Raw genomic sequence first — 22,395 nt, forward strand, 5'->3', positions numbered from 1 at the left:
ATATATACATATAAATGGATGTGTTAAAATTGCTACTCCTAAGTCATATCATTTCGATAGTCTCGGACAGCTGTGTTGGCGGTTGCGTGTTTCCGTTTAAGATATCCCCATTTAACAGCATGCATTTTACTTTTAGTATTTAAAAAAAAATACACAGTGGTTAATTCGCATTCATAACAGGATATATGTATATATAATTCATATTTATCGTTATGTTATGTTCATACAATTGTCTCATTGACCCCCCCCCCCCCCCCTCCGCTTTATCTGTTGACTTCTATGCCCTTTAAATAATACACATCCACTACGTTGAAAATCTTTGATACGAATCGTGAAACTAATTGATGCATTGAAACGTATGTATACGAGCTAGAACTTATGCTTCAAATAATGTATTCGAAAATCACAGATCTTTAGACATTTGAAATGGAAAGAGTTACGCTAGGCTAAATCTCCTTCATTGTTATAACCATTTTGATTAATTTTAACTGTCGCATTCAAACTACAAAGTTTCGTCACCGCAAAGTTCACTTTTTCTATTCATATGTTGTATCATTTATAATGATAAGAGCAGGATGACAATATTCAATGGCTTTTTTTTTCAATGCACAAAACAATAAGAGATAATAATAATCACTTAATCAATGGCTCCGCAACAAACTTTCTTTGCTGAATCGTTTTGCTTGTTTTTAAACAGAATATAATTACACTTGACACTCTTCGACGGACTTTCACGCTGTTAACCCTTACCAGTTTAATATATGTATATGTATATTTTTAATACAAACAAGTTTTTATTACTTTTATGTTGAAAATTTTGCTTTTTGTTTACTCTTTAGTTGAAAATAATTTTGAACATTAAAATTGTGGTGCTACTTTAATATGCGATCTACCTTTGATTCGCAGACGACTATTTTATTTTATTTGTATCGTAGCAACGACCTGTTTATTAAAATTTTTGTTTTTTCCTGCCGCCCCATAATGTTGTCGAAGCATTTCAATCAAAATATCGTTAGCAGAGAAGAAAATACCGACCCTAGCAACCTAATCTTAAATAAATAATGCCAACCCTAACTTAACCTAACCTAACCGTTAAATAAATAGGTGTTAAAAAACATATCTTAGCAGCCAACACCTATTTATTTAAGGGTCAGGTTAGGTTAGGTTAAGTTAGTGTTGGGGCTATTCATTTAAGATTATGTTGTTAGGGTCGGTGTTATTCAGTCTCAGTGTCACACGCGAGAACTGAGACAGTGAGACCGCATATTAAAGTAAAAACGTGAAGGTAGATCGCATACTAAAGTAGATATGTGAAGGCATACTAAAGTAGCACCAAAAGTTACTTGCTAATTTCTGCGACATGTTATGATGCCCTCAAAATCTTGTATATTTCTTTACCATTACGATAAAATGACTGTCAGCGCATCATCAATGATGTAAGAAGGCCAAAAACGGATGAGACATTTTTTTATTTATTTACCTTTGAAGTGGTAAAGCATTCATCAGATATTTGTTTATTCGTAAGTTGTTTCAAAAGAAAATATTAGGTCGATGCATATGTAGTGGAGTATTTTTTTTTTATTTCTTCTCAAAACTAACTGAAGACACGTGTTTTAAATTTTTATTTTTACTTACTTATATATATGTATATACCAGGAAGGCCTAGAAAGTAAACCCTAATTTTCGTTCCTGGCCAATTACAAACATCGATATACAATTTTTAGAATAATTTTAACAAAGCATCATAGAGACATCTGTCGATAAATACGACTGGCAGCATCGCTTTCCTGATTAGGGATTGGTATACCGGTAAATCGCTAAAATTTTGCCATCGGTAAATTTCAAAATTTTGGCATATTATTTTTTACATATATACCGGGAAGGCCTTACAGGTAAACCCCAATGCGCCTTCCTGGCCAATTACAATGCAGCATTTTTATTACAAGTCGTCGAATTACGAGACACTGAAAAACTCGCAAATTAACGAGACATCTATGAATTGTACATTAATCAAATAGTGGTGACATAGTAGGTAGGAAGGATTTTTAGCCAATTTTCTTTTCCCGGGAACCGTTTCAACAATGAAATCAGAGAAAATTGGCAAACTCTGATAGGAAACGATCGACCTGGAGTCACAAATATCCAAGTCTGACCAGCAGCACTACAGATGTACTCAGAAAAATACTTTTCAATCGAGGTCAGCTCATGGGATCTAACCCGGCGCCTCTCGACGCTAAGCAGAAGCTTAACGACCGAGCTATGCTGCTGGCTATGTCGTTAATTCGCGATAAAATAGGTTACGGTAATTACCGGTAAATTTTGCTATTTGCGTACAATGCTTACATATGTACCGGTATAGGTTACAGCATGAATTCGTCCATATCACTTTTCCTTTTACTGTTTCGAAAGTCAGTGGGTCTAAATGGAGTGGGTCGAATGTTGTTTTACCATGCTCATTGATCACGTTATTTTTGGTGACAGATTTCGTAGTTCAAGCTTACCGCGAAACTTTCACAAGGTGACCTGCATCGTAGGGTGAGTTTTGATGCACCCCAATTGACATCAGTTTTAACGCTTAGGCTTTTCGAGCTAACGAAAAACCAATTCGCTCGTCTTGAACATATGTACTATTACTTTTGTGTCTCGATAGTTAGTTGGTTTGTGCATATCTTGATTTTGTTTTTTCTCCTGTCGCTTTTAATCACCACGGTAGTAAAACGTTCGCACAGGCACTCCACCGTGTTTGCATTTTTTGTTTGTTTATATCTCTGCATGTGTACTCGTGCTTTGCAATCGATCGATTTTACGTTTGAAAGTTTATCATTAGGAGAACTTGCGTCGAGATAATTAAAGCTAGCATGTTTTTCTTGTCTGCCATATTTGTAATGTTATGTTGTGTCGGCATGTACGTACATATGTACATATATGATTTATTTTTTTAACGTGTTTTATATTCGTGTAGTCGTAGTGTTAGTCATGATTTGACTCCATCTTTATTTTCGTTCGCGAGGCGTTTCGTTACAGTACATACATACATTAATTTTGTATAAATGCAATGTTATTAGTGAATTACATACATGCATATATCGGTTAGAATTTATCATTTTGTACAACAGTGCATGTGTTATGGTTATTATAGTATGTGCATATTTACATATATTCTGATCTGTGAGGGCGAAAACACACAGCGATGAACCGCACGTCGTGTGCAGGGCTCCCCGCTATGGGTGGTCTCCTACATTTATTCAAATATGGGATACACCGCTGTCGATCACTGTCAAGCAAGGATAAATACAAGGCTATAATTTTACCGAAAACACCCCAGAGGGTCATTTTGGGGCGGGGCGTTCCATGAATATGTGCATGTTTAAAAGTATCTAAAAAAACCACGTGCCACGTGGTACATGAGTGGTACGTGGTACATGTTTTTTTTTTTAGGTACTTTTAAACGGTTCGGTGATTATTGTCCACAAAGCGCTCACCCCAGAGGTCACTAAAATCTCTGTATCGGAACATCTGGCAGCCGAAAAGTCATACTAACGAGAACTCGAGTGCCAAATAAGAAAATTGTCTTTTGGGCGATCGCAATGTGCGTAATAATCCAATTACCCTTTTAACCCGTTGGGTGCTCACGACGCGCCTGTCGTGTTCAGAAAATTTCCGTAGACTCGACGATCGCGCTTTGTCCCTTTCCAAAAGAAAGGTTCAAAAAAAAAAAAACCGCACTTGCTGTAGTAACGCAAGAAGCATTCAATTTATTCGCCTAAAGGTCTCTATTTTAAAATTTAAATTAATTGTATATAAGCTTAGTAAATGTAAGTGAATATACTAAAATGTCTAATGGGTGATCCAAATATTTTTTTTTTTTGATTTTTAAATGCTTTTTATTATTACGAAATTATGTTCACAATACATCTTATTTAATTTGGTTAGTAATCACAGTATTATATTATTCTAATGTTAATCTAAAGCATAATAGGAAAAAGAGCTCAAAAACCTATTTACAATCCTTATAAATGTTCATAAATACATCTAATACATAATATTAATTAAAGACTCTCTAAAGTCGAAGACCTAAAGCAGATTGTGTTTAGGTAATCTGTGTGTTATACCTGAAGGGTATAGACATTTTGTTGTAATCACCGAGACTCTTCACAAGTGTGTTAGTATGGTTATTAGTGATTCTGTCATAGAATCTACTGGTTAGTTTGTTAGTAATGTCTGTAACAAACGGAATATTATATATGGCATGCAGTGTTTTCAGGTTAGTATATATGGGTGTATTCCACACAGGTGAAGCATAGGTTAATAATGGTAATATGAGCGCGCGATATAATTTTATTTTATTTAGCGTTGATAAAGAACTATGAGATATATAAAGAAAGAACCAAATATGATGCTATCACTTTATATGTAAAAATGCAATTTTTTTTTCGATTTACGTGCTTACACGATAATGGTGAGTCGTGAGCATAGCCGTATAGCACCCTGGAAAGATATAACTAGTCACCGGAGCCTGAGGGGGCCGTGTATTGTTCAAAGGTTGTAAATGCATTGTTAAAGGTTTGCCGAACAATGGATAGCACTGTGACTATCCTACCTCTAGATATAACAGTCGACGAATTTAAAATTTGGCTAGGACTTTTGCTGCACATGGGGACCATACGATTGAATCGTCAAAGTGATTATTGGAAAAAACATTATTTATTCAATCTCACCACATTCTCCCAATTTATGTCTCGTGATAGATTTTTTTTTGATTCAGAGGGCTTTGCATTTTAATAATAATGAAGAAGACGATACTAGCATGGGTAAAATAAAGCCACTTATACAATTTTTTAATTCCAAAATGACGGAAATATATGCTCCCAGTAGAGAATTGACGATTGATGAGTCATTAGTTTTGTGGAGGGGTAGACTTCTCATTCGTCAATACATGAAAGGGAAAAAGGCGAAATATGGAATTAAATTATATATGTTGGGACAATCTAATGGTCTAGCATTAAAAATTATTGTATATGGTGGTTCTACTGATACAGAATTGGGTGGCAAAGACCACACTGATGGAGGAAAAAGCTGGACAAGGCCATTCACTGTTTATGGACAACTATTACAACAGTATTCCATTGACGGAATCATTGTTAAAACAAAAAACCTATGTTACTGGAACACTGAGGGCGAATCGGAAATATAATCCGATAGCGGTTCTAAATAAAAAATTTAAAAAAAATGAATCCGTGATGCAATATACTCCAGAAGGAATATGCAATACCGAATGGAAAGATCGTCGAGAGATTTTGACGATTTCCTAGGAATTTAATGGGGTGTCCAATCGCCGAGGCAATGTTGTAGAAAAACCGAATATGATAATTCAATATAACAAATTTATGGGGGGAGTAGATTACCACGATCAGATGCTAGCCTACTACCCATGTAGGAGAAAAACTCTAAGATGGTACAAAAAATTGGGCATACATCTATTTCAGACAATGTTATTAAATTCTTATTACATGTATATTACGCACAATACCAAGAAAATGTATTTGTACGATTTTAGGCTGCAAATAATAGCGCCTCCCCCAAAACAAAATCTTCATCGCCTGCATCTTCCCAGTTTTTGTGACAAAGACCAGTGGGGAAAAACGAAAAGAAGACGGTGCCACTATTGCTGGAGGGAACGAAAGGAGAGAACATCCACTTTCTTTTATTGTATGAAATGTGCAAAGGGTTTGTGTCTATACCCGTGCTTTAAATCTTATCACGACGAAAATTTTTATTAAAAATAAGTTTTTTATCATCATTTTATGCAATTTTTATTTAAATATATTTGTTAGAAAATAAATTAAAGTGTTTTATTATTTTTAAATATCGTAATATTATTTGCTATTTCTACGAACAAAAAATTACGAAAATAATGAATAAATATAGGTACTGCATAGCGTGCTTTACGCAAGATGCAGGTAGACGCCCCTTCCAAGAACCTCCACACTGTCAAAACATTTGTGAGACAGAGCTATTTTATAAAATATCAGCATAGCATGGATTCTAGCTCAGAATTGAAAGTGTTAAACATGCGAAAAAAACGCAGCACCCCTAACCCATATACATTGGTGCAAACATCACCCCCTGGAGTGTTTTCGGTGATATTTTATCCTCGCTTGACAGTGATCGATAACGGCGATTCCCATACTTGAAGAAATATAGGAGAAACTTTTCGGGCGCATATGGATATGCATACACGTATGACCTCCCAAACATATGCATTCTGCACGTGCAACTACACCCGAATTCGGTTTGGGTAATGGTCCGTACGCACCAAACCAACGACGATTTTGGGCCAACTTTTAAAACCAGTAACGTACAAAATATTGAAATAAAAATTAAATAAAAAAATTGAAATTAAATTTCAAAATTAAGCTAACGAGCGAGATTGAGCTAAAATTAGATCATCGTTGATGTTTTGAATTACAACAATGTTTTGAATTACGACGACACGCATTACAACCAGAGAAATATTATAATTACGAGTGAAAAAAACCTTGTTATTGTTTCTTATAAGTCGTCACGATACACTAATGTGTTTCGCCGTCGATGAAATATTTAACAAAAAAAATGTCGGTGATTTGTCAAAGGGTTTTTTTTTTCTTTCGTCGAAATAAAATTAATAATCACACATTATCCGATAAATTTTATCTCTGAGATGGATTTAATTATTTGATTTATTTCGACGAGAGAAACAATTGAAGACATTATCCGATAAAATTTACCTCTGAAATGATTTAATTAATTGATTTATTTCGACGAGAGAAACAATTGAAGACTAAAAAAATTTCGTTTGATAAAGCGACAACGTGTCGGGTTGGGACCATCACTCGGTCACCCATACTAACACATGATATATTCTCAGTAACTGCGCATTACGGGGAAGTAAAAATAATAATTCTTTGATTTTTTTTTCGATCTTAGTGCGTATCTACGTAAGTCAAAACATCTTCGACAAACAAAAGTCGAGGATTACCTGTATGTGATTGTTGATGATCTAATTTTAGGTCAATCTCGAAAATTTATTTAAATTGGACATGTTCTGTTTTATCTTTCAATATTTTATTTTAAATTTAATATATTGATTATAATTTTATTTTGTTATTTGAATTTAATTTTAAAATAATAATAATATTTTTAATTTTGATATTTGATTTCAATTTTTAAATTTAATTTTTATTTCGATATTTTGTACGCTACTGGTTTTAAAAGTTGGCCTGTGGGCCGTTCGTTGGCTTGGTGCGTACGCACCATAACACCCACTGTTTACGAGCCAGGGATATTACGTCCCATACCACTCAGTGTGTTTTCGCCCTCATTTGCATGACAGTTGCATCTCGTTTCCTCTCCTTACCCAATTTTGCACATTAGTGAGTACGTCATTCAAATTGCATTACATTTTAATGATTTTTTTTAACCCTTTGAATGCTAAAGAACTTTGATATATCGTTGTTTATGAAAACGGCGAGAATTGTTAACAAATATCGTTGTTGATGTCATAGTGGTCGTATTTGAATACATACTTGTGAGCAAGTGCATCATTTTTATGAAAAATTTTATATATATGATATATATCTATATATACGTACATATATATATTTATATAAACGCAAACTTTCAGTTTGCGCTCGGGTGGTTTTCTAATTCCATTATTTTGTATCTATAATAATATGGAATATGGAATAGTACAACAAAAATAATAGAAAATCGTTTTCTATTATAGAGGTCATGAGCCGTCGTGCAATTAAATGCGAACTAAAATGCACATCAAATTTTTACGATAGCAAAATCATAAACTGTCAATCCCTAGTGGAAGTGTAACAATAGTAACAATACTTAATATTTTTCTTCAAAAATATTATAAATGTTAGCATTTCTCGCTAGGATTTTGAAAAACATCGTAGCAACCAAAGGGTTAATATGCTCTGTGCATCTGTGATTTAGTTTAATTGTATAATTAATGCAGTTTTGTTCCTATTTTCATAATTTTTCAAATCTAACTAAGGCAAAACTCTAGTAGAAAATTTAGATTAAAAAAAAATTACAATTGAACCACGTATTATTCAATATATTCGCGAATAATTATCATTTTAATATTCAATCCCGTTTATTTATTGCAATATTTAAAATACTACCCTGATTCATTGGGTTCTCGCGAAGATTGGTTTGTATTATTTACATATATTTATTTAAATTCTATCAAAAGTAATTTTAGTTATAATAAACAGTATAACGCAATTAATTATAATATTGTGAATTTTTTTTTGTTTCAACCGAGTTACCACATTAAAATTTTGGATTTATATATTATATTATATTTATTGGTTATAATGGTAATGAAATATTACTATATCTAAAAAAAAAAGAGCTTTCCGTTTGAATCTAGAGAATTATATTGATATGCCTTTATTCATAGACAGTTTCATTTTAATTCATAAAAAAAATACAATACATACGAATGCTTTGAATTAAAAAGTAAACATTACGAATGTGAGAAAGCGTTTGATCGCCGATTGAATTTGAAAAGTGGTGCAATTTCGATGATCTGCATTGATGGATACGAATATCGTTTACATATTGTAATCGAAACTTTACTTTCAGTATTATAAATAAAGGCGGTGAATCATCAGACAGTGTCGGAGATCCTAATCGGATTCTTACAAGTGGCATTAATCTTCTCGATGACACGATCTGCGATCAGTCAATTTGCAGCTCACAAATGTTCAATTCTACCATCAACAGGTTAGTGTTAATATACGGGGCGTGAAACTAGTCCAAATTGTGGACTTCAACCTGTGCGAAGCCTCAAAGGGTTGATATTTCATATCATTTAGAACATTTTGAAACTACATAAAAATAATTACAAAATAACAGCTACATAATTAGAAAAATATAAAAATGTTTTCAAACCATAAAGAAAGAGATGAAACTCTAAACTACCACCACGAAAGTGAGACGAAGGACTCTAGCATCGGCATTTGAACATAAACACTAAATAATCTTAACAAAATTTTTGTTTTATTTGACATTAGAAGTTAAAATTAAAGTCGCTTGTATTGAATGGGCAACCTTGCGCTCCCTCAATGTGGTTTTTAACACACATTCTGATAATTGGCAAGATATCTGCTTGAGTGATATCTTAAAAGAAAGGTCAAAAGCAGGCACGTTTTTGAAACCTCTTAAAGGAAAATTTAGTTTTTTTTTTTAAATATAAATAAAATATTAGTTTTTTCTTATTTGACAAATTTTTGACGACTTATTGCGCTTCTAATTTTTTTTTCTGTTGACACAGATGGTTGTTTTTGTTTTTATTTGATTGAATAAACATTAGAAAAATAAAAAAAATTATAATTGATCAACTTTTAACTTGGGCAGTATTAGCGATTAACTGTGAGATTTTGGTTTTTTTCACTAAAAATCTTTAAAAATGAGATTAAAAAAAACCATAAAACTTTGTACTGAGTATGTGTGGTTCAAAATGCTCTAAATGATATTTTTTTTGATTTTTAAATGCTTTTCATTATTACTAAATTATATTCACAATACATCTTACATCTATTTAATTAACACGATGGTGGCCGCGGACTCATATTTGTATCATGTCGGGTGCACAACGCTTAGTGGCCGCTAGTACATATATGATTTACGACTGCGCGAACCGTATCAGTCCGCTGATATATTTTTGTATCACGTTTGCGTCAATCGTTTGTGGTAGATGATACAATTTTGTATCACGTTTTCATCATAAACGTATACAAATATAAAAATATATATCAGCAGACTGAAAAATATATTCGTGCAGTCGTGAATCATATATGTATCAGCGGTCAGTAAGCGTTGTGCACCCAACATGATACAAATATGAGTCAGCGGCCACCATAGTGTTAATAGCTACTGATCTACTAATCATTTTCTATTTTATAATGTTAATTTAATTTTGTTGGTAATCATATGTAGTATTATATTATTCTAATGTTAATTAATGTACAGCATAATAGGATAATAAAGAGCTCAACAACCTATTTACAATATTTCTCAATGATATGAACTGTCAATCCTTTAAGGCTTTGCACTTAGCTTCATAACATCATGTATATTATACGTATAATACTTGGGACCATTTTACCATTTTATTTTTGTGTTGTTATTGTTGTAGTATCGGCGATATGGCTGGTGCAGGCCATTGGGGAAACGGTTTTAAAGGGTTTTTGAAACGAAAGACCATATTGAAAAATAACAGGAAACCGTCGATATCGGCTTGGCAACGATATTGGGTCGAAATATTCAGGAACTCTCTCGTTTACTTCTCGCCGAAACGCTTTCACGGGTACTTTGTCACGTCGTTAATGTGTATCGGCGCATCTGCTTGCATGTGGTTTACCGTTTTGTTTTGTTTTTTGCAGAGTTTTTTCGCACACCAGAAATAGTTTCAAAGAGCAGCCGACCAAAATACAAAGTTTGGATGATTGGGAACTCATTTTCAAAGAGGAATCCGATACTTTTCTATTGAAAAATTCTAAACTAGGCCAAGCCTATAAGTTTCAGTCAGTTGATGGAGATTTTTTAATTTTGCTTTTCTATACGGCCGTCTTGTGATGTTTGTAATTTTATTTTTTTGTTGTCGATTTGTAGAGCGCAAACTGTTGAAGAAGCAATTCAGTGGTTAGCAGTTTTGAAGACCGCTACTTTCCAATGCCAAAAATCGCTTCCAGCTAATCTGATGTCATTTGAATGACAATATTTTTATGGTAAGAGGATTGAAATTTATTTAATGCATATTTAACTCACCATGGACTGCCCGAATTTTCTGCGAGAGTATTTTTCTCACATCAAACACATCATTTGTATAAAAGATTTGTTTTTAAATACAGTGTATATATTTACGGCCCATATCAGTGAGTTAATATGCATTAAAATCACTAACAGAATAATAATTACATTATGTTAAAAAAATATTATTTATTGTTTAATAAGTTTTGAAATTGAAACTATTATAAAATGACCTCGACTTGTCTTAATATATATTTGTTTTATATTTTCAGATCCAAAGAAAATGTCTCAACTTCATATTGAAGGACTGTTTATTATCCAAAAAAAAAAAATTATGTTTCACTTAAGTTTATTTTTTTTTTCTGTTTTTAAAATATTATTTTGAGGTTAAATATGTAATGTACGGGGCAAGACTGATACTTACGAATTCACATTTAAATTAAAGGACGTCTTCCCACAACTCATTTACCATAATGTTGACATGAAAGCTCTCTAGTCAGCTTATTGAATATTTTTTTGTTTACTCATGATACTCATGATATTTTGCATCTTTACATTTATTCCTTTTTATACACACCTATATTTTACACGTTTTATATACATATAAATTTAAACACTATTAGTTTATGATAGGATGTATGTATTAGTTTGATAATATTAAACTAGTATTTTTTTTTAATTATTTTTCATTTTGGGTCATAACGACATCATACATATGTAAATATGTTGTTATGCCCGGTTAGTTGCTATGCACTAATTATTTCATTTTTCCATGTCAAATTGAATTAAATTTGCTATCAAAATTCAGATACTGTGAAGTTTACAAATAAAATACAATTTGTGTTATTTTTTGCCATGTGATAACGAATAAATGATATCATGTTCATTAGTATCAAAAAAATAATGTATTCTAACAAATCTTGCCAAGTTGAATTGAATGATATGCAAATAAGTTTATGTTTTATTGTATAATTATAAAATTATCTGTGTATAAGAAAGTAATACGCATGGATGCGTTTATAATTATTATTACTATGTATTTGTTGTGTAAGCTGTTTTTTTATACATAAATATTATCGGCAACTACTGATTGTACACTTTTTATTTTTTAATTAAGAATCTCCTTACAGTCTATATTCGACTCGAATGAAACATAATTCTATAGTTTATTAAGTTTTTTTAGATCTCTCAGTTAATTAATACACGATCTTTTGTTAGGTGACTATTAATTATATTACATTTGTACTAGATTCTCATTGTTTTTTTTTGTAAATTTGAAATATATACATATATTATAAATGGGTCTACCTCACGGCACCGAAAGTGAAAAGATCAAAAAAAGGGTACATGGTAAACAGTACTATGTATATATAATATATATATGAGTGGCATGCGGTGAAATTATTTTCTCTCTTTTTGTCACACAGCCTTGTTTAATGTGCGCGCGTAGGATACGGGAGGAAAAGCCTGTTCCTCTTGTTCCTGTTGTATCCTGCTCGTGCAAATTAAGTGAGGATGTACGACGGGGGGGAGAGAGACTTTTACCGCACGCCACTGATATACATATATACTAACCGTTTTTCATATGTATGCATGGTAAACATTCGGTGCGGTGACGGTCACCCATTATAAATATGACATTGAATCCATGACCAAAACATTTACATGTTATACTATAGTTAATTGGTTATTTTTTTGCATGATATATACACTAAGATCAACGTTGACCGCACGAAAGCGTCTGTTACAGTTTGCAGTTTCGAATTTTACAATTCCTAAAATGCATTTTTGTGGTCGACATTGTTCAATATATGTATATATGTATTGTATGTACGTATATTCGTAGACTTTAATTATTTTGCCAATGATTTAATGATGTGCAGCATTGTATTGACAAAAAAAAAAAAGAAATACTCATATATTATCCATATAAAATGGAATAAAAAGAACAAATAATTGTACAACTGTTGCCGTATTGATAAGTTAGAACGACGCTATCGAATTGTTTCGCATAGTGGCGTTTTAGATGCATTTAAAAATATATACATACATACATAGCGTGCCTTACGTTACCACTATGCATGTCTCGTAACGAGGATGACTACTCAGCTGCTGCGCTCCGTCTATCTAAAGCATTTCCGGGTCGTGTAAAGTGTTTTCGACGTGTTATTCTCGAATTGTTTCACACTCTTCCTACTGTTAAGTTCCTTATTATTACGTATATATACATTTAATTGTACCGCTGTGCTTCAAATATAGTCAATTTTATACAAGTATGTAATTGTAATATGTAATAATCAAACGTGCTTAAAAATACTTGTATATATATATAATAAATATCTGATTTCATATCATACGGAATGATCGAACCAATGTTTGTTAACAAGTAATACATACATATATAGCCAGTAAGGATTATTGTTAATATTTTTGGTAACTGAGAGTTTAGTTAGTTTCACGTTGCATTTTTTTTTTCCAATGCTAGGGTGTTTACGACCCCTCAAGTTGGACGTTTCACACTTTACTACATACTTATATATCTTTCTGGTTATATTATTATGATTATATATATATATATACATCTATAAAGAATAAAGTGATCGTTTGTTGCAAAGTTGTATGAATTTTCAAGTTTATCTGTGTATGTAACATGGCGTGTACGTCGAAGGTCATAAAATCATATTTCAGCAAAGTTTTGTATTGTATTGTGTGTTTTAAGGCACATTCAATGTTTTAATACTTTAAAATGATATCTATAGCGTTAATAGAAACTACCATTACATTTATCATCGAAAAATGAACGTAACATATGAAGCGAATCAACGAATTACTTATACTTTTGATATACGAGTCTGAAAATGAATGAATATGATGTTTGGCTGCACAAAGTGGAAGTAATATTTTTTGTAATAAAACATATATTTTTATTAAAATTGTTGGAAATATACATTGCGTTTTTATTTAATTACCTCATTTATTACACAAGTTTCTGAATTACGAGACATCTAGGAAAACTCGAAATTAACGAGACATCTATGAATTTTAACTTACATTTTATTGTACATTAATCATACGCAAATAGTTGTGACATAGTAGGTAGGAAGGTTTGTAGCCAATTTAATCGAGGAACCGTTTCAACAATGAAATCAGAAAAATTTGCAAACTCTGATAGGAAACGATCGACCTGGAGTCACAAATATCCAAGTCTGACCAGCAGCATTACAGATATACTTGGAATAAATTATTTTCAAGCGAGGTCAACTCACAAAGGCAAAAGCCCAACCACCGAGCCATGCTGCTGGCTATGTACATTGTAATCGGTTTTTTCTTGATTGGTACATTATATTGGCAGTGTATTAACTATGACGTGTGTCGAATCGAAACGACTATTATACTACGGAGATCGTTACTTACACACAAACACACACACACACACACACACACAGGCAGATTAAGGCGATTACATAATTAAACAATTAAAATCTTATATCGCCATATCAATGCGAACAGGTTGAAGATACGGGACGAACGCTTATTAAACGTCAGGGAGATTTACTTTCCGCGTGTTTAAAACGCGTTGTATACGATATTTTATCTCCAACGTAATAGCAGACGATACATTAACGTGTATTGATGACCAAAATGAGCAATATGGCAAAGTATGAAAACGATCGGATAAGAGATAAAAATGACCACTGACAAGAAAGCCATGTGAAACGTAAAGGAGGTATGTAATAATAATAAATGAGTTCTTCGCAGTCTATGACAGACAGACCTTTCGGCTTAATTTCTTAAAATACTAGTGATCCGGTGCACGAAAATTTGTGCATCACAAATATCCAAGTCTGATCAGCAGCATTACAGATATACTCAGAATAAATTATTTTTCGAGGTCAACTCACGGGATCGAACCCGGCGCCTTTCGGTGCTAGGCAAAAGCCCAACCACCGAGCCATGCCGCTAACTATATGTACTGTTATGTACCTCGCTTATCAATGTAGTTCCCACAATAATCAAATTCACTTTCTCACATTCATATACGCGAGTAACAAGTCCATTAAAATTCCTGTAAAGGGATACTCAGATAGGGCAGGAGTGTTGGACTTTGCCCAACCCAGGAATGCCGGACTTTGCCCAACCCAAAAGATAAAAATCATTTATATAGATCACATAAGTTAGTCATCACTAGTCACCGGAGCCTGAGGGGGCCGTGTATTGTTCAAAGGTTGTAAATGCATTGTTAAAGGTTTGCCGAACAATGGATAGCACTGTGACTATCCTACCTCTAGTCATCACCATCGAGACTCCGAGAGTGGTAGTCATTAATATCGACGCTGCAAATGACGGTCAGTACAGCAGCAGGATAAAGTGAACCAAAGTTAATTAGTGAAACAAAGTTCTACGTATCTTATTTTAAATTCATCATCGTTCCATAATTAAATCTGTGAAAATATATTTTCACCAATTGAAGCAGTGAAAATGAATTTACAACGTTTAACACTATAAATTTAACTCTAACAACCCAATTTTAAATGAATAGGGCCAACCCTTACTTAACCTAACCTATCCTAACCCTTAAATAATACCAACCCTAACAATCTAATCTTAAATGAATAAAGAATAAAACCAACCCTGAAAATGTAAGTGGTTATGATTTCACTGAAACGCCATTGAAAATATATTTTCACTTGAAATATAATTTCACTGTGACATATCTACCAATAACATACATAAATGTAACGTTTTTATGATAATAAAGAAATCTTGGTTTGTTAACCTTTGAAGAACTAGTGTCCCGAATCGGGGTCGAGTAAGACCCCAGTATTTTTTAATCAAAAAACAGTTTTTTTCAATCAATATATATCTTATTAATCATTTTATACATCAACATAAAAAAAATTTAGTCCTATAGCATGTGTTTGACTATTTTTGTATTAAAAAATAGCGACAAGCATCAACACACAAACGCACATAGGTACGGCAAACATGCGACTGCATGACTCAATAGGCACGCGCCAAAAGCGACGAAAACAATAGCTTACGAAAGATAGCTGTCTCTTTCTCTCGCATTGATTCATGGATCAACAAGAATATGCAAGCGAACAGTCAAAAACATGACTTATCGCTACCACCTTTAAATCATACTTTGGAACGTAGAAATGTATAAACGTATTTTTTACAACCTTGTCTAAATCACACAAAATCTATTAAAATAAATTTCTTGTAGTTCATTCTAGGAATACAATACATTTAGGGTGTATAGCTGTGAAAATCACATATTTATTACGAAAAACGTAAAAACTGGGGCACTTGCATACCTAAAGTGACCATACGTCCCGTTTTGAACGGGACCGTCTCGTTTTTAAGTAGCCTATCCCGTTGTCCCTAAGCACATCTTCGGGACGTCGACATGTCCCGTTTTCAAAACGAGAGTATATTTATTGAATTATTATATATATATCGTAAAATTATTGAATACATTTTATGCCTGCCCGGAACTAATGCACTCGTAGAAAGAGTCTTTTCACAGATGAACAAGTTGTGGATGACCGAAAAAACGCAATTGCAAGTCTCAGTTCTTAAAGTGATGTTGTTGATTAACATCAATTTTAAGAAATCCTGCCAAGAATTTCATTCTTATTTAAATGCAAACCCAGTAATACTTAAGAAAATTTGTTTATCAGAAAAATATAAAAAAACATACATTTTTTATATTTATATTATTCATTCAAAAAATACACGTTTTCATGAATATACATATGTACTATTACGTAAAAATTGGTAGATGTCCCGTTTTGAGGACAAAAATACATGGTCACATTATGCATACCCCACTTCGGTAAGGATGATATATAAACTGCGTTTTGGATCATGACTAGAGGTCGGAATCTGAAGGGGTCGGACACGTGCCGCCTATTGTTCCATTGTTGTAAATCCTTTGTAAAAAAGGTTCGGCAAACCTTTAACAATGCATTTACAATCTTTGAACAATAAACAGCCCCTTCAGATTCCGGGCTCTAATCATGACTAAAGCCCGGCCCCTGAGGGAGCTGTTTATTGTTCAAATGTTGTAAATTTTTTATTTATTTTTTATTTTACATATATACCAGGAAGGCCTTACAGGTAAATTCCAATGCGCCTTCCTGGCCAATTACAAATACAAATACAGCATTTTTATTATAAGTCTTTGAATTGCGAGACACTGAAAAAACTCGCAAATTAACGAGACATCTATGAATTGTACATAAATTTTTATTGTACATCAATCAAATTTTCAAATAGTGGTGACATAGTAGGTAGGAAAGATTTTTAGCCAATTTTTTTCCCGGGAACCGTTTCAACAATGAAATCAGAGAAAATTGGCAAACTCTGATAGGAAACGATCAACCTGGAGTCACAAATCCAGGTCTGACCAACAGCATACTCTGAAAAATTCATTTTCATTCAGGGATAGAACCCGGCACCTTCTTGACGGTAAGCAGAAGCTTAACGTCCGAGCTATGCTGCTGGCTTATTGCTGCATTGTGAAAGGTTTGCCGAACCTTTTTTACAAAGGATTTACAACAATTGAACAATAAACGGCACGCTTCCGGTCCTACCTTTAATCATGACTAGAGAGCGGACCCAGAGCGCGCTGTTCATTGTTCACAAGTTGTAAATCCATTGTTAATGGTTTGCCGAACCTTTTTTACAAAGCATTTAAAATAATGGAACAATAGACGGCGCGCTTCCGGTCCTACCTCTAATCATGACAGTACATACATGGGTACTTGAAAAAGTTGAACACCGCTAGTTTGGAGACAAGAAACTTTTGAAAATCGAGGGCGAACGTTCTCGTTGAATCGAGGTCCAGGATGAAGTTGTCGGAGGCAGAGTGAACCCTCGATCCCATAATAAACGCATTACCAGTGCAGAGGGCAAAAACGAGCCGCCCGCTTCCCCGCCGACTGCATATCAATTCGCATATGTGTATTTGCGCAACCGCAACTCGACATGTCGGAGTTGCGGTCGCGGGCAATCTCACGTCACGGGATGCTGTAGGCCATTGCATTGCGTGTGTCAATTGCATGCTGAACACCCCGTGGACAAAGCATTAGCCGCAACAACTATGCACCCGCTGCTGCCCTGCGGGTGCATGTCTGGCAGCAGCGGGTGCATGTCTGGACCAGACAGTCTGGTAAACACTGTAGCAATATTCAACAATTGAAGGGTCGTTTTATTATATTTATTTATTTATTATAGATCACTGTCAAGCAAGGATAAATACTACTGTTGCGTAGGGGTGGGTGGAGGATCCAAGTAAAAGGCCAAAGTCGTGTCACGGCATTTATTGGTGATTAAGGGCCGGGCCGCACCGTGCAACTTTGTCGGCCGACTTGTTGCGCGACACGAAAAAATGTGTGCGACAAACAAGTTGATGAGTGTGGTATGTCCCATCTACCTGCATGCATTGGTCTGGTCGCCCTCAACCAAGTTGTTCGCGAGTTGAGCGGTGCGGCCCCGCCCCTAAGGAGATACACGCACTGGCAGTGCTCCGTCCAGAATGGCTTGAGTACCGCCTTATAACGGATAGGTCACTCGACGTCCGGCTTGTTTACCTATTGTTATGGTCACGTACTCGGATATGTATTCCCACGAGACTCAGCCCCACGGTATCGGTCACTTCTGAGAACTCCGCGGGAATGCGATCGAGTGCCGCTACTATGCCAATTCGGTGGCCATTGTTTAGCTTACTTGCACTTAGTTTGCAGATAATCCTCGAAACCAATTATAACGGTCGCACAGTGTCAGGGATGCACCTCGGCCTAATCCGATTGCACTTAACCGGCGGCTCTTTTTAGTATACTTAACACTACCATACAATTTCAACGACGAACGGTCGAATGTATCGTTTTCAAAGGACTATACCACGTGCGCTTCCCACGACATTTTTCCACGACGCGAATAATTGAAAAAGTGTTCGCCGCCTTCTATTGTTTTTTTTTAGTCAAGTCAAGTCAAGTTCGCCGCCTGCGTTTTTCCGACAAATGGGAACCGGAACGAGAACGAGAACGTGAACGGGAACGGAAACGGGAATCGCATGCGTTATTGTGGCATTGCAACGCATGCCGGGTTCAGCAAGTAATTGATAAAATCAACTACGGGCGTTGCTCCACAACCACTCAACCAGTTCAGCACAACTTACATTAAACAGCTAAATTTCACCAGAAACCCAGTTGAGCAGACATATCGCTCTAGATATTGAAGACGTTGCCAACTTATTTGTGCGAGCCACAGGGGGAAAAACAAATCAACAGACAAACAGGGGTGGCTCTCGACTAGAGATCGGCGGTCCGTTTTCATTTCCCAGGAAAGAGGGTTGACTATTGTCATTTACTATTGTCCTACAAATCTAGAGAGCAAAAAAATGGTTGACAATAGAAATAGACCATAATTGGTGAACCCAATTTTTTGTCCAAATAGAAACCGACTAGAGATCGGCGGTTGGTTTCTAACTTTTTTTACTCAAGTTTTGTAGGACAATATTAACTGACAATGGTGAACCCATTTTTTTGTCCAAATTGAAACCAACCTCCGTCCCTTACTCATGAGTAGAGGTAGGATAGTCACAGTGCTATCCATTGTTCGACAAACCTTTAACAATGCATTTACAACCTTTGAACAATACACGGCCCCCTCAGACTCCGGTGAGTGCTATTTACCAGGAAAGAGGAGTTGCCTATGGCAGCGGTTTCCAAACTTTATGCTACTACGCCTCCCTAAAAAAAATTTTTTTTCCGCGTTTTATTTTTTAATAGATATAATAATATAGACACGTTTTAAATAATAAACCTTTATTTAAAAATAAAATACTGAACTCTACAATAGACAGAATAATAAAAAGGTTTTGCTATAACATAAATTTATACGAACACGTACATACATATATTTATTTTTATATTAAATTACTAATTAAACTACATCTAACACATCAAAATTGAATGCGAAGGATGTTGTTGTTTATTGGCACAAAGTTTATCAAATCTTGGGGGCAATATGGAGAGTGCCACTCGTAACTCCTTTTCGACTATTAACCTGGCTCGATATTTGGTTTTCATTGCAGCTAGTGCCGAAAAGCCCGTTTCGCATAAATAAGACGTTACGAACGGTAGCAGCACTTGCATTTCTTTCCAATACAAAGATTCATACTCTCCACTAGGATTCATCCAAAATTTAATTATGGTTTCATTTTGAAACTTTTGTTTTAGTGAGCTATCGCGTGATAATTCTATCAATTTTTATTTTTCGATGGTTGTCAGCTCGAATTCGTCTTCTTCATTGTAGTTAAATGGATTCTGTATCCATAAAAACTTTGAGAAATCAAGGTCTTTGAAATAATTGGAAAAATGCAGCACTAAAACATCCAAGCGGTCGGTAAAAATATTTTTACTTGCTTCAATATTGGCTGTGGCCAAGAAATCTTTGGAAAGTGAAAACCTATCCAACTCATTCTTTTGTAAATTTGATTTCCATAACTTAAGTTTTTTAATGAAAGCTTTTACTTTGTCTTTTTGAACAAGTGGGTGTATTTGTGATCCCTGCATTGATTTATTTAAACCGCTCAATTTTCCAAAAATTTCAACCAAACAGGCAAGTTTAACAATAAAATTATCGTTCGTCATACAAAAGTGAGGTATAATTGGCTTCCATATCAGCACACAGCTTTGCAAACAGCCTTGCTCTCAAAGGACTATTCTTAATGTTGTTTATAATTCTTATAAGTCGCTCATATTTTTTGACAATAGAGCTGCTCTGAGAATCATACCGTGTGTCCATATAGCATGTGGTGCTTTCTTTTTGATCAATGCTTTAAGACCTGCTTTGTGTTCGGACATTGAATGAGCTCCGTCGGTACACCGTCCAATTATTATTTTATGTCGTTCACGACGCAATTATTTCACTTTGTCGTTTTCTTCAACAAAGCTGTCTATTATATCAAAAATTTCAATGGATGTGGTCTTTCCAAGAATGTGTTTGCAAAATAATAATATAATCTTCTTATATATTATTATCCGCGACATATCGAACATATGCAATTAAATGGGCATCTTTAGCATCTCTATGAATGTGTCTACATATGTATATCCGAGAACCATTTAAACTATGTATTATTGCATTTTTAACAAGCCGGTTGCACTAACGTTACTTGAAAATAACGGATTCCAAATTCTATTAAATTCGAAGGTTTTATAATTCCATGTATTTATGTGTGTCGGTTTTGAGCTCAAGTCATCTATCACCCCCTCAATAAAATTTAGATTAAGCCCTCCCTTAAATATAAGACAGATTTTAGTACATGTACATAGTTTCTTATGTGTCTTCACGAGGTTTTTATTTTTTTAAATTCAAATGGTCAACAACTAAGCATGGCCGATGGTTGTGTTTATACAATTAAAAAATCGGGAGCTTATCAATTGCTTTTGTGACGACCCTGGATTCTGGGTGGACCAACTGTCACCCTGCTCTCGCAATCCCATGCACATACCTAAAACAAAAACCGCGGTCATATTAGAACCACGTGACAAATTTCACATGAATAGTCAAAAAGTTACGCGTTGTCGATGTTTAAAGTTTTTGTACGTACATATGTATTCTATGAGTTGATACAAATCATTCTTTGCCGTGTAATCGGCCAAGGGTAAAGTTGCGGTCAAACGAGATTAGTCTACGTCATTCGAATCGGTTTTTGCTTCGACCGGACAACCGGTCACCGGTTGTTCGCGACTAATTTCTCATCGGAAACTTTAGTAACCCCCTCCCATCCATCTACGAGGAGTACGACCCTAATTAAAATATGCCTGTACCCTTTTCCCCTAGTTCAAATCCAATATTTGTATGAAATGTATTCATTTAATTAGTCATAATTTTCGCAAGATCGTGTAAAAACAGTTTTTCAGCTACAATGTGGTTTTATTAAGTTTTATTTTTCATCCATTTACTATAAGAAACACGCATACTACAATGTTGATTAATTGATATGGTAACCAAGCAAATGTATACCATTTATCCAACACTAGTGTTGTGCAACGGGTGGTTTCAGAAAGGAATTGATACACGAATTAAAATAAAGTTATATGCAGTGGTGGCTCGTGGATAAGATATCTGGGGGTGCTGCGGTTGATTAAAAATAAAAAATAAATGTTTATTTGGATTATATTTTACTATTAACATCAAAATTAAACATTATATGTATTTTATTTCATTAAAAAATTGATTCTTCTGTCTTTTTTCCTTTTCCTTGAAAAAAGGTCTATCACCTATTCGTAAAATTTTTCACTGTTCATAATCATTTTTTTTCTTTCCTGAACCATTGTGTTTCTTATATGTGTATCTATTTATTGATGAAAAACAGCGTTCTGGCTCTGAGATAGTTGAAGTTGTAAGCAGAATTTAAATAAGTTTTGTTATTTCCACACGAACTTTACATAAATTGATTGCAAAAATAAGTTTTAAAAATATTAATAAATCATTAATACTATGCATTTATTTCCTTGAGTAAAACACTTCTAATTCAGTTTGAAGTTTTTCTTTATCTAACATTGG

At 34.3% G+C, this 22,395-nt stretch overlaps 1 protein-coding gene across 2 annotated transcripts in view; it reads left to right on the plus strand.

Moving 5' to 3' along the window:
- Nucleotides 1–12,744, plus strand: part of RalGPS (Ral GEF with PH domain and SH3 binding motif) — a 39,132-nt gene extending 26,388 nt beyond the window's left edge. For both annotated transcript variants that reach the window (XM_077446238.1, XM_077446239.1), the window contains 5 exons: nt 8,644–8,784; nt 10,199–10,369; nt 10,446–10,586; nt 10,675–10,790; nt 11,085–12,744. In XM_077446238.1, coding sequence (XP_077302364.1) covers nt 8,644–8,784; nt 10,199–10,369; nt 10,446–10,586; nt 10,675–10,777 — 556 coding nt within the window. In that variant the 3' untranslated portion in view covers nt 10,778–10,790; nt 11,085–12,744. The remainder of the gene's footprint in view (nt 1–8,643; nt 8,785–10,198; nt 10,370–10,445; nt 10,587–10,674; nt 10,791–11,084) is intronic.
- Nucleotides 12,745–22,395: the final 9,651 nt, after the last annotated feature.

The sequence above is a fragment of the Arctopsyche grandis genome, chromosome 2, assembly GCF_051622035.1.
Source record: "Arctopsyche grandis isolate Sample6627 chromosome 2, ASM5162203v2, whole genome shotgun sequence".
Lineage (NCBI taxonomy): Eukaryota > Metazoa > Arthropoda > Insecta > Trichoptera > Hydropsychidae > Arctopsyche > Arctopsyche grandis.